This window comes from Otolemur garnettii, unplaced genomic scaffold, assembly GCF_000181295.1.
Source record: "Otolemur garnettii isolate 467f Iridium unplaced genomic scaffold, OtoGar3 scaffold00033, whole genome shotgun sequence".
In the NCBI taxonomy this organism is placed as follows: Eukaryota; Metazoa; Chordata; class Mammalia; order Primates; family Galagidae; genus Otolemur; species Otolemur garnettii.
In genome coordinates this window covers 15,980,472-15,993,099 of record NW_003852428.1, presented here as the reverse complement: position 1 = coordinate 15,993,099, position 12,628 = coordinate 15,980,472, and the positions used below count along the sequence as shown (strand labels likewise).

Genomic DNA, 12,628 nt, shown 5'->3' with positions numbered 1-12,628 from the left:
TTTTTTTTTTTTTTCAGAAAAAGAAACTAAGATTCAAAGACATTTTTTAACTTGCCAAAGATAAAGATTAGCCAGGCATCTGGAAGCTGCAGTTTGAAGCCCTGGTCTGCCTTATTCCCACCTCTCCAGGATTTCTCAAACTCAGCATTATGGATTTGCAGCTGGACAGTTCCATCTGTGGGGACGGCCCTGTGCCTTGGAGAACATTTAGTCACATTCCTGGCCTCCACCCACTTGACTCGTGTATTCCACCAACCCAAGACGGGACAACCCAAAATGTCGCTAGACATTGCTAAATGTCACTGGGGTCACTTTTTCCCTTACTGAGAACTACTGCTATTGACATTGTCTTTGTGTGTGTGTGGTGTAGTGTTTTTTCATTTTAATCTGACATGAAATAATAAGGTCCTAAGCAAAGAGATGCATACCATAAATATTCTCTTTCCAAATACTACATACATGGATGGGCAAGGACCAGTCGTCTTATCTTTGACCCAGGAAAAACAAAGATGAAACAATGGCACAGGGGAATCAAGGAAGAACTTGAGCTCAGTGAAGGCTAATGGAAGATAAAGAGGATGAGGCAGATGACAGGAGTAATAGTGATGGGTCCTGGAAAGGAAGGGATCCATCGAGCATGTCGTTAGTGAGAGCACACAGTGGCTTCTGTGGGTCATTAGTGAGAGCGCACAGGGGCTTCTGTGGGTCATTACTGAGAGCGCACAGTGGCTTCTGTGGTCATTAGTGAGAGCACACAGTGGCTTCTGTGGTCATTAGTGAGAGCCATTAGTGAGAGCGCACAGTGGCTTCTGCAGGACACGACTGTGGGTTTTAGTTTCTGGCCAGGGCTAGGTTGCTGCAGACTTTGAGAGTACTGTTCTCAGTCCAGGAATACTGCAGCTGGGTCCATTACATGTGAGAGCAAGGAGAACTTGCAGTCCTCAGAAAACCACATGTGCATTTGGGTGAGGGCTTTCAGTACTGCCTTTAACCACATGCTCATTTTGACCCTGAGTTTAAAAATCTGTCTTGGAAATAGATCCATGAGAAATGGTGTAAGTTCTGCAGCTTTACTTGTTCATGTGGAGATATATATATATACACATACATATATATATAATTTTTTTATATCTCCTTAAGCAGACATCAAAAATAAAGCCATCTAGAATAAATGCTCTTACAGATGTGCTGTTTGGATATCTGCTAGATGACTTCCTATGTAGGGTGTACGTTTTATACTATTAAATATTAAGCATCAGTAAAACATAAACCTTATACCAGTGGTTTCCTGCGTGCCAGCCACTGCACTTCACCTGTATTAATTCTTTGAATCTTTACCTCATCCCTAGTGTTTACATCCCATTTTTCAGATTGGAAAACAGGTTCAGATAGAATAAGCAATTTTCTCAAAGTCGCTTTCATTGTAAAATACCCAAGAATCTGTCCAAATAAGCTGAGTCCTGACCCTGTGGTCTCAGCCACTTTATTCTTCAATGTGATTCCTAGATCCTTCTTGGGCGAGAGTCTTAAAGTTTCATATAATTTTGCTTCCAACCATGTCATAGCATATGTCCCTTCAACAGGAAATAATGTCTTTGCAATTGCTAGCTAAAGAAGGTCCAATTTTTATGAACGAGCGTCATTCATAAGCCTAAGTGTCATGGTTAATTTATTAATTCTCAACTCATTCAGGACGTAGTTGCCCTTGGTGAGTTGCGAGGTCCCCAGAGCACATCTTTAGATCTTTACTTGACTCCAGCCATTATTCTTGTCTGAGTACACTGAAGTTTTATATTTTCTATTCGGATATTTGTTCAGAAGTTAAAATATCGCCCTTTATTTTTTTCAAATTTCATGTGCTTTTTGCCAGAGACTGTAACAAAACAGGATGTTGGATACACTTCTCAGGAAGGCTTGTCCATGTTTTTACATCAATTTAATATCATTCTTAGCTTTAATTCTATAAATGAATTACAAAGGGAGACAGTATCTCCAAAGAGTGCTAAGTTGGGTGTTGTATGGCCTCTAGCAGGATGGGTAAATCGTGGTGATCTTTATTTCATGTCTCTGAGTCCCAGTCCTTTCATCCATGAAATAGAAACAATAAAGCAATGATGGGGTCACTGTGACATTAAGTGAGGTAACGCCCTGAAGGCTGAGCACATGGTCTACAAACATAATCCGACCTTCGCCCCCTGTTTCCCTCCTACAGTGTATTCAATTACAACATTCAGAGACAGTGTCTCGCCAGCACATCATCAGCAGCATCAGTGATGACGGGGTCACTGGTCCACCTATCGGCCACTGCTTTATGAAGATGTTTAGAGCTGGGGATGGCATTATCTTACAGATTAGGAATCATGTCAGAAATATTGGATTTGAATCCCGCTTTCTTTCACAGTGCATTTTAAAACCTTGAATAAACCCTTCAGACTCCAATCTAAATGAAGGCTTTATACTTTATTTATATTTATAATGCAAATGTCCTCTCTCATTCTAAAAAGCTAGTTACACACTTGCCCCGAGAAGGGTCCTGTTATCGAGAGACCCTTAGGTGTTAATTTGATCTATGCTATTTTGTAGCTATCACATGATGTATTTTGGAATAGGGATTCATTTAGGCTGTGGTATCCTGGCAACCAGGTACCCACCAAGGATATGGATGGCATTCATGCATAAATAAAGCCCAAGTAGATTCTTAAGCCTATGCTACCCTTGCTAAACAAAATTACAAATTATGCGGGACATAAATATATATTATTCTGACTGGTTTAGATATGCCAATTTAGATCTTACTCAAGCACTTCAAAATCTCTTAAACTGAGAGTAATGTTTTCAATTACAATTTTGTAAGCAAACAGAATGTTAATCAATGTGTCAGTAAACTGCCGCCCTGTCTTCTGGACTATGGAAAGCCATAAACATTTTTAAATTGAAATCCTTTCATGGAAAATAAGTCTACTTTAAGTCTCTAATTCCTTTAAAGATTTCTTGGGAGTCTCATTTCCAATTCAGACTCTCTGGGGAGCAGAGGGTCTAAGCCACTGCTATGGCTTCAATGCGTCCCTCCAAAATTCAGGTCTGGGCAGTGTGATAGTATTAAGCAGGGGGACCTTCACGAAGTGATTAGACCACGAGGGCTCCTCCCTCTGGATGGGTCCAGGGGCTCAAGGGAGGGAGTGGGTGTCTCTTGCCTTTCCACTGTCTTTAATTTTGAAGATGCATCAAGGCAGTCTTCACAAGACCAAATGCTAGTGCCTCCATCCTTCTAAACCACCTCCAGAACCAGGAGAAATAAATGTCTGTTACCGTCAAGTTATCCAGCCTCACACAGTCTGCTTTAGCAGCACAAGCGGTCTAAGACAGCCATGAGTCTCAGGCACTGAGGGAGGTTTAACTGAAACACTAACTCTGGGGAACTCAGTCGTGCCAGGCCACTGGCCCAACGTTTGTGAAGATTTACACGCTAAGGTCACACAAGAGGGTCTCTCTCCCTCTTAGTGAGCTCAAAGAAACAGGATTGCCTCTTGAAATTGTATTCAACTTGAAATTTTACATGGGATATGAGAGGCTTGTTCTCATTAAAACCCCCCTCAGCTTACAAAGCCTAATTTTTGGATAAAGAGATACACTTCTCTGTGCCAAGGTACGTAGATGTAGGTAAGGACATAGAAGTTAACTCATCCTAAGAGCCTTTGTTTCACCTCTGAAAGCAGCTGGCATTTTGGAACCCATGGCAGGAGACTTTTTTTTCTTTTGCTTAACACATAAAGCAGTTGTACACTCTATAGCCAATAGTTTATCAGAAATGACACTATATGGCACATTTGGCCAAGAAAATTAAGCTTTTCTTCTACTTCAGGAAAAAGAAAATGAAAAATAACATGGAAGCAAATTACATTTTTTAGCAGTTTTCAAAAATGCCTAAGACTGCTCTGCATTAATGCCAATCATTGTCATCTGGCTCATCACTCTCTAAGAAATAGATTTTAGAAAGAGATGTATAATTAAAGTACTATATAATATAATATTTTCCATTTTCTATATGGCAATCTTCATAAATCAGAAAAATACATGGTTTCTTTTCCTGAGTTTTGCTCAAAATGGCATAACTTATCTACTTTTGTTGGCTTTACTGCATACTCCTAACTTATCAAAAGTGTATCGTGATAAATGAGGAAAATACTTTGGGTGAGGAGGAAGGGAGGGTTTTGTGAGATGAAGCCACCTTTTATCAGAAGACTAGACCTTGCTATGAGTGTTTTACTGACAGAGATCCAGGGATCACATCTCAGCCATAAGTTAAAGCAAAGGTGGTGGAGGGGGAGCCCCAGCACCAGGGCAGGTCCCCGTTACCCTTGGACCTCATCTGAATTCTAATAGACACTCTCCCATCAGGAGTAGGAAACAACTTTAGTGACAAACTTCTCATCAGTTCTTAAATATGGGATGCCTTTTTTTTTCTTGTAGAAATATACAAGGCATATATTTTATACATAACAAATAGTTGAGTGACATAATCAACATCTCTCAGATATACACTAAAGCAACTCTGGGTCCTAGATGATGACCTCATTGCTTGAGAGGAATAGCTATTCTCTCTTTCTCTCTCTCTCTCTCTTTTTTTTTTTATTAGTTAAAACACAAGATCAATGATCTCTAAAGAAGACGTGCTGACACTGCATGGCATGTTGTATCAAGCTGCAAAGAATTCTATGTGAGCCCCTCCATGCTCTCAAAGTGCTATTGAGAAATGAGAAGAGACTTAGCACAAACGATGTCATTTTCCTAGACATTAAAAAAACCAAAAAACATTACCAAGAAAACTCTGCAGGAAGGTTTGCTTCTAAAATCATAGATGTGAAGTTATATAACCCAAAGCACTAACAGCTGACTGTACAGGGAAGATTTTCAGAGCCCAAACATGATGGTGCAGGTGTCCGGGCAGTGAAAGCCCCTGGATCTCGTGCTAACATGGGAGGAATGACCCTAGCTTGAGTAGTCCCCGCCTTCCTCACTTCACTGAGTCTGATTCTCCCACTTGCAAGTTAGAGGATCCGTGTGTTGTAGATAAGGGAGGGGCAGGCTCCTTGCTAGGAGGCAGACCGACAATTGAGATGCTTCAGGCAGAAACCACCAGGTCTGCACACAACTGCGCTGCCACACCCCCGTCCTGAGATAAGTCGGGACTGACTGGCAGGCAGCCACCAACAGCAGCCTGACTTCAATTTTTTCAATCCTGTGGAAGTTCCCACCTGCTGCTCACACTCTGTGTGAACAAAGCCTACTGGATGAAGGATTCTAAAGACCAAAGAAAAAACAGAAAAGCCACAAAAAACAAAGCAAAAAAAAAAAAAATCCCCCAAATGTTGCTTCTGATAAGTGAGGATTCAAAAACAGATTAGCAAAGGAAAGTGTGGAATCTGCTTTTCCTGGATCCAGAGTCTGGCTCTAAAAACAGGCAGGTTTCTCCACCCCACACAGGGTTCAGTGTGGGAAGACTCACCAGGATGCTTCTCCCAGACCTCCCCGTGACCCCCCAGCAGGCTCTGGGGGGTGTCAAAGTCTTAGCCTTTCGTTCATTCTTTTCAAATCCTCCCTGATGTCAGCTTCTGGAATTACAGCTCTCAAAGGAAATGTATGGGTGTGGAAGTTCCTATTTTATTAGTGCTATGAAGGGCAAAATAGTCCACACAAACTCTTGGGGGAAAAATAATCCAAGAATAAAACAGAGACAGGGCACGACATTAACAAACCAGCACTGTTTTCTCTTAAGACACATTTCTCTCGAAACAAAAAGTCTATAACAACAACTAGGGTGGCCCTCATGTGAACTGAGAATCAAATGCATTTAGAAAACACAGACTAGGTTGGAAAGAAACGTTCTCATCTGAAAAGGCACAGCACCAGGGCAGTATGGGTGAGGGTGGCCAGGAGAGCAGGGCTCCCTTGGGCGGAGTGCGGACGTGGAGGAGGCGTGCACTCACCGGACACGCAGAGATGCTCTGCTCCCACTGCGTCATGCTCAGGCTGTCCTCCAAACTGGAGCAGGTCTTCCTCACCATGTCCCAGCCGCAGTAAGGGTCCTGGGCCCCAATGCAGGCACTGCAAACACACACCAAAGGGTCAACAGAAAGGCAGCTTTACCTAGTGTGAGAGATGCCAGCCGCAGCAAGCCTGTCCCTCAGGGGTGGCCAGGGGAACCTGCCATGAGAACCAGGGCAGTGAACAGAGCATTTATTTAGTCTGTACGCTGGAGAATGTAGCTCCCTGCACACATCAGTAAGGATCGGAATCAGATTCAATCATTCAGGTAGATATTTTGAAAACTCTTTATTTCATCTAATATACAGGACAGATGACTAGATGAGCCAACGTAAACATCTTGGTATCATCAACAGAGCTAAAGTCAGAATTTTTGCAGAGCTCACAAACAATATAATTTTTATTACCAACACCATCCTCAGCCCCTTAATCACTTGTTGAATATCTACTGTAGTAGTAACTAGGATGCGAGCCATCGTATCATTCATCAAACAGTTCACTAGGCAGGTTCTAGTATTTTCATTATAGATGTGGATATTTTATTTCAGCTTTGGCTACATGAAAGGGCTCAAATATAACACGAGCATTTTTAGATGAAGTCCCTGTCACCTCAGGAGAACTTTTTGATATGTGACCACATACATGTCCTATGCCACTTTTAGTCAACAATTCAAAGAGACAGATATAAAGGACGAGGTGAAAGCTTTTCTTCCCCAGAAGTGGGTAACGTTACACTAGCTTATTCTGGAGATGTTGTCTCCATACATAGAAGCATGCTTGTGAGTGTGGGCACACACACGCACACACACACACACACACATATGCAGTCTAAAAGTTGACTTATTCAAGGGACTCTAACGACCTGGTCAACATAAAGACCTAGGCCTACTGTATGGATATGTACATGTGGTACATATCTGATCTATGAAAATTAGGTCAACGTAAGGAGGGGTCAGTGTAGGTGGAGGCAGCTGTGGAGGTTCTCCTGTCTGTACATAGTCTGCGTGTGGTTGTTTATATGTAATTGTATGACTGATGACATTACATATCGCCTATGACTGTAATACATGGGAAGGTGATTGTACAAAGTACACACTGCTTCACAGGCCCCTCTACACCTAATAGCACACAACTACAGGCACTACTCTTCTCCATAAATAAGCTCTATCTTATTCTTTTTTTATTCTCTCAGTTTATTATTAACAAATAAATCATCATCTAACACTTCGATGTATATAAGATAAACATTTATCTTTATGTTAGAATGACATCAATTCACTCTTTGATAGAAAGCATCAATTATGTTTAAACTTAAAACCCCTAAGGTAAGTACAGTCTAAAGTCTGGTAGGCTAATGCCCCTGGCCTTGTTTCTTTTCTTTTTTTTTTTATTGTTGGGGATTCAACTGCTACATTGATTGCATTTGCTAGGTAAAGTATCTTATTCTTTAGCTATATAATGCTCCATGTTCTTGATGCACCAAAATTTATTTAAATGTCTTCTTTAAAAGCAAAGTGCAATGCTCATTTTTACATAGGTTTTCTACATGAGAAAATGTAAGTGGAATGATGAGTTAAAAGTTATGGATATTATTGACTCCCAGTTCACACTGGATGCTACCTTTGCTACCATTGCTACCATTTTTGTATTTTTTAATGTGCACCTGAAAAAACAGAATTTACTAGTCAATTCCCCTTTCCCCCCTGCTCTGCCCTTCCCTTCTCCTTCTCTTCCTTCTTTCTACCTTCCCTCCCTCCCTCTATCCCTCCTTCCCTTCCTTCCTTCATTTTAGTTTAGACATAAGGTCTCATTCTGTCACCCAGGTGGGAGTCCTGTGCTCACTGAAACCTTAAACTCATGGACTTAAGTGGTCCTCTTGCCTCAGCCTCCTGAGTTGTTGGGACAACAGGTGCATGCCACCACTCCTGGCTATCCTCATTTCTGTAGAGATGGAAGCATTCTTGAAGCATTTCTTGCTATATTGCCCAGGCTGGTCTTGAACTCCCGACCTCCAGTGATCTATTCATTCAGCCCTATTTTTGCTGGATCTGTGCCTTTATATTGTGGGTTGGATTGCAACTTGGCATGACTGTGTGCATCTTTTATCATTTGTATTTTCTTTTGTGTAAACTTTCCATCCATGTCCAATTCCTGCTTTGGTACCTTTTATGGGCCATTGGTTTCTTTTTAATAAGGTCATTAGAAGGGGATATTTTTATATTAAAATTTAGCCCATTGCTCTTGTCTCTTGCCCTCTTATAATAGAAACTTCTCTGAAGATGACAGATGAATGGCCAACATATACATGAAAAAATGCTATTCATCTCTAATCATTAGAGAAATGCAAATCAAAACCACTTTGAGACATCCCCTAACTCCAGTGTGATTACCCCACATCACAAAGTCCCAGATCTGCAGATGCTGGTGTGGTTGTGGAAAGAGGAGGAACTTGTCTACACTGCTGGTGGGTTTGCAAACAAATACAAACTTTATGGAAAGAAGTATGGAGAATTCTTAAACAACTAAAATTCTACCTTCCAGTTAATCCTGCAATTCCATTACTAGGTATCTACCCAGAAGAACAAAAATCATTTTACCACAAAGACATTTACACCAGAATGTTTATGGCAGCTCAATTCACAATTGCCAATTTGTAGAAGCCACCCATGTGCCCATCAACCCATGAATGAATTAACAAACTGTGGTATATGTATGTACACCATGGAGTACTATGGAGCCATAAGAAAAGATGGAAACTTTACTTCTTTTATGTTTACCTGGAATTGAAACACATTTTTCTTAGTAAAATATCTAAAGAATAGAAAAAAATTATCCAATGTACTCAATACTAATATGAAACTAATATATCGACAACCACATGCCCACAGGAATGATGAAATATAAACAAAGTCCAGCAAGGAAGAGGGGAGAGGAGGAAGAGGAAGGGCACTTGGTGGGATCTCACCTAACGTGTTCAGCATGCCCCCGGGGGAAGGGCTCAGCTACAGGTTGAACCTTATGTTATCACTGAAAACAATGTAACCTGAAAATTTGTTATATGAAAGCTATAACCAAATAGCCTAAGAATATGGGGGGGGGAGGGAGAAGGGAAGGGGGAATGGGTGGAGGGAGGGGGTTTGGAGGGATAACTTCTGAGGTTTATCTTATAGGGGTACAGGTGAATCTTTCTAAGAGTAGAATGTAAACATTTTAAAGCAATAACTGAGAAAATGACATGAAGGCTGTGTTGACCAGTTTGATGGAAGTATTTCAGATCGCATGTGAAAACCCTGCACTGTACCCCACAAGTGCATTAATGTACATAGTTACCATTCAATAAAAAAAAAAAGAAAATTTGTACCATCATATTAATTTGAAATAAAAAATAGCCCATTATGAGTAATATTTTTCTTGCTTGACATTAAATCCTTTTTTGAAATACAACTGTGTTATAAGATTTTATGCAGCAAAATTTATAAATATTTGCCTTTATATCATCTAGGTTTTATCCCACGTTAAGAAAGATCTTTCGTACTTAAAGATCATAGAAGCATTTACCCTGATTTCTATCAAGACTCTTATCATATTTTTTCATTGGTCTCCCTATCGTGAATCTACTTGAAAGGCATTTTCATAACTCTCCTTTCTTCTCTTTCTCAAAAAAAATTTGAAAGTCATTTGCACATACCTATTTTAAAATCTAAACTTCTCAGCCTTCACACTAACACAGACCCAAGTGTCGGGGGTAAGAACGAGGGGAGTGAGGATGCTTTCTTTTTCCTTTTCCTATTAAATTCAGAACACACCTTTTACAAATGCAAGTTTACAAGAGAGTGAGCATCAGCTTTTTAAAATCTCTAGTTTGGGGAATGTAATTGCTAATAATTTACTATTTTAAATAGAAATCCCTTTCAATAATCAGTTCCATTGAATGGAATTTGACTTGTCTTTCTATCACACAAAACACATACAACGTTTCTCCATTTTCAGACATACAATTGATTTTCTTTTTGGCAGGGATTAGGAAGATGAAAATAAACTATCACAGCCAATGACGGAGTGAGCCAGTAAAAAGTGCGTATTTTTGTATCTACTAAGGAAGGTCAGAGGTTGACCAGTTCTTTCTGAGTGACTCTGCACATGCAGCACTGTTCTGTAGAATAATACCCAGAAGTTTCTGAAAACCTGGAGACACTTCAAATGGACTTATGAGTCAGCCCTGGACAAGGTGAGCACTCAGGGCCTTTCTGTTTCCTGCTGCCAACTCTTCTGGCCTTGCCGATGAGACTGGACCCCAGACTGTCCCTGTCCTACTGAGCTAGCCAAAGGCACACCTTCATGTTTGTGACTCTCATGGTGAAACCAGGGAGTCATTTCTTACTGATGAGATGACATGGAGAAGATCAGATATCTGAATTCTCTGTATATGACCCATTTTCACATTGGTGGCTCAAAGCTCCTCACGAGAGAATCATTCCAAGGCCTGACTTCCTTTTCATGTTTCTTATTAAAGCAACCTGGTTATTAGGTGAAATTAAATTTCCAAATAAGGAAAAATTCCACAAACTCCCTTACTTTACTCTAAGCTTCCCCTACAAAGCTACCCGGAGACCTAAAACAATGCCACAGTGTTAGAGGGAGGTATTTTAAGCTGTTTTAAATGAAAAGTTGCCTGTAATAACATCTCTTCTTTCCCATAATGCCAGTGGTTCTGGATGTTCTTAACATTCCACTTATGCTGTAAAATATTAAAACTTCTACACAAAAACAAACACCCATTCAATAAAGATACCATGTGTATACACGTACGATTTTCTCATGCACAATACTATACACCCTGGGCAAAAATTCTGGAAACTCCACCTTTATTTTATATTATACTCTAAGAAACATGATTAGCACATGCTATTATTTTTGGATGTTGCTCTCCTAAAGACAGTATGTAGTAAATCCTGGGTTTCTAAGTAAGTAGTTATGAAAAGTGGCTTTTCTTAATTCCACTTTGAATATTTCTTTTTGAGATAGAGTCTGTGTGGCCTCCTCCCGAGCCTGGATCTCCGTCCCTCTTGTCTGGATAGATACACTTTCATGGGAGAAAGGGAACTACCCAACGTCCACCCACAGAGGCTCCCCTGACCACTGAGGTCATGCTGACATCACTCCCCCACACTGACCGCTGAGGTCACACTGACGTCACTCCCCCACACCGACCGCCGAGGTCACACTGACGTCACTTCCCCACACCGACCGCTGAGGTCACGCTGACGTCACTGCCCCACACTGACCACTGAGATCACACTGATGTCACTGCCCCACACCGACCGCTGAGGTCACGCTGACATCACTCCCCCAGGCATACAATACGCTCATGACAGGGTCTCAACAACCATCTGTAACTTATTTGCCTAGACAGACAAGAGTCAGGTGAACGATGATGTTATGCAAAAAGCAGGGTCCAGCCTGACGAGCCCAGTACACATTGGAGGCTCGGAGGTGCCAAAGCAGCAAATTCTTGGCAGGTCAGCTTGCTTCATTTGGGCCAGAGGCAAGCGAGGCACAGCTGGGCGGAGGGCAAAGCCACACGCGGAGGAGCAGTTTGCTTTTTATCTTTTCTTTTTTGTTAGTTTATGTGTTTTTGATTTTGACTTACATCTAGGACAGAAAGAGATTCTGAAGCTCAGCGTTCAACATACTGTGCAGTGAGTCAAAAAGACTGTTCACAGGCCAGGCTGCTCAGAAGGACCTGTAGGCCTGACTCTAATACTCAAGCCGGGGAGGGCAGGGAGGATCCGTCTTAGTTAAGTTCCTGCAGACCCACTGCATAACCTCTCTCGGTCTCTGGTTGTCCACTAACATGGACCACACAGCCACGGAAAGAGATTCAGAGAAGCCAAGGGATTGATTCACTCATACTTCACACTCTGAGCCAAAGGCTCATCCCAAGCCCAGGCTCTTCCCAGATGGGAGCTGTCTGGTAGACAAATGGGAATTCACTTGACTATGTGGTGGTTAAAAACATCTCAGGGTTTGCATAGACACCTGTGGCTGGGGCAACTCTGGTGCCAGGCCCTGGTGCAGGAGACCTGCCTCAGCCCATGCTTTCCCACAGAGTTCTTCATGGAGCTTGAGATCTCGGAGCTCAAATACAGGAGGCCGGTGAGCAACTGTTAAATAACGAAACATTTCCATTTGAGCTGTTTTAGTTGTGATGCTCAACTGAAGCACAAAGGCTAGTACCTGTTTAAAAGATAGATTTCCATTCTGAGTTCGAGAATACATTCGCTCAGGAAACCAAATGGTTTCCTGCGTGGACACTTCCCACCATGCCTGGGGTTGGGGCTGTCACCTTGTAACAGCACTGGAAGACAGCACCATCACGCTGAGCCCCCCTGTCTAGGCTGTCACCTTATAACAGCACTGGAAGACAGCACCATCTCGCCCCCTCTGTGTAGGCTGTCACCTTGTAACAGCACTGGAAGACAGCACCATCTCCCCGGAGCCCCCCTGTCTAGGCTGTCACCTTGTAACAGCACTGGAAGACAGCACCATCTCACCTGAGCCCCCCTGTCTAGGCTGTCACCTT

General features: G+C 41.8%; 1 protein-coding gene across 1 annotated transcript in view; it reads right to left on the bottom strand.

Annotated features, from left to right (window-relative positions):
* The window catches only part of SEMA5A (semaphorin 5A), a 340,395-nt gene that overhangs the window by 80,172 nt on the left and 247,595 nt on the right, over positions 1–12,628 (bottom strand). Inside the window, exons 12-13 of the mRNA XM_023513080.1 lie at positions 7,656–7,708; positions 5,988–6,141 (exon numbers count right to left, since the gene is read on the bottom strand). Of these exons, the coding sequence (XP_023368848.1) occupies positions 5,988–6,141; positions 7,656–7,708 (207 nt within the window). The remainder of the gene's footprint in view (positions 1–5,987; positions 6,142–7,655; positions 7,709–12,628) is intronic.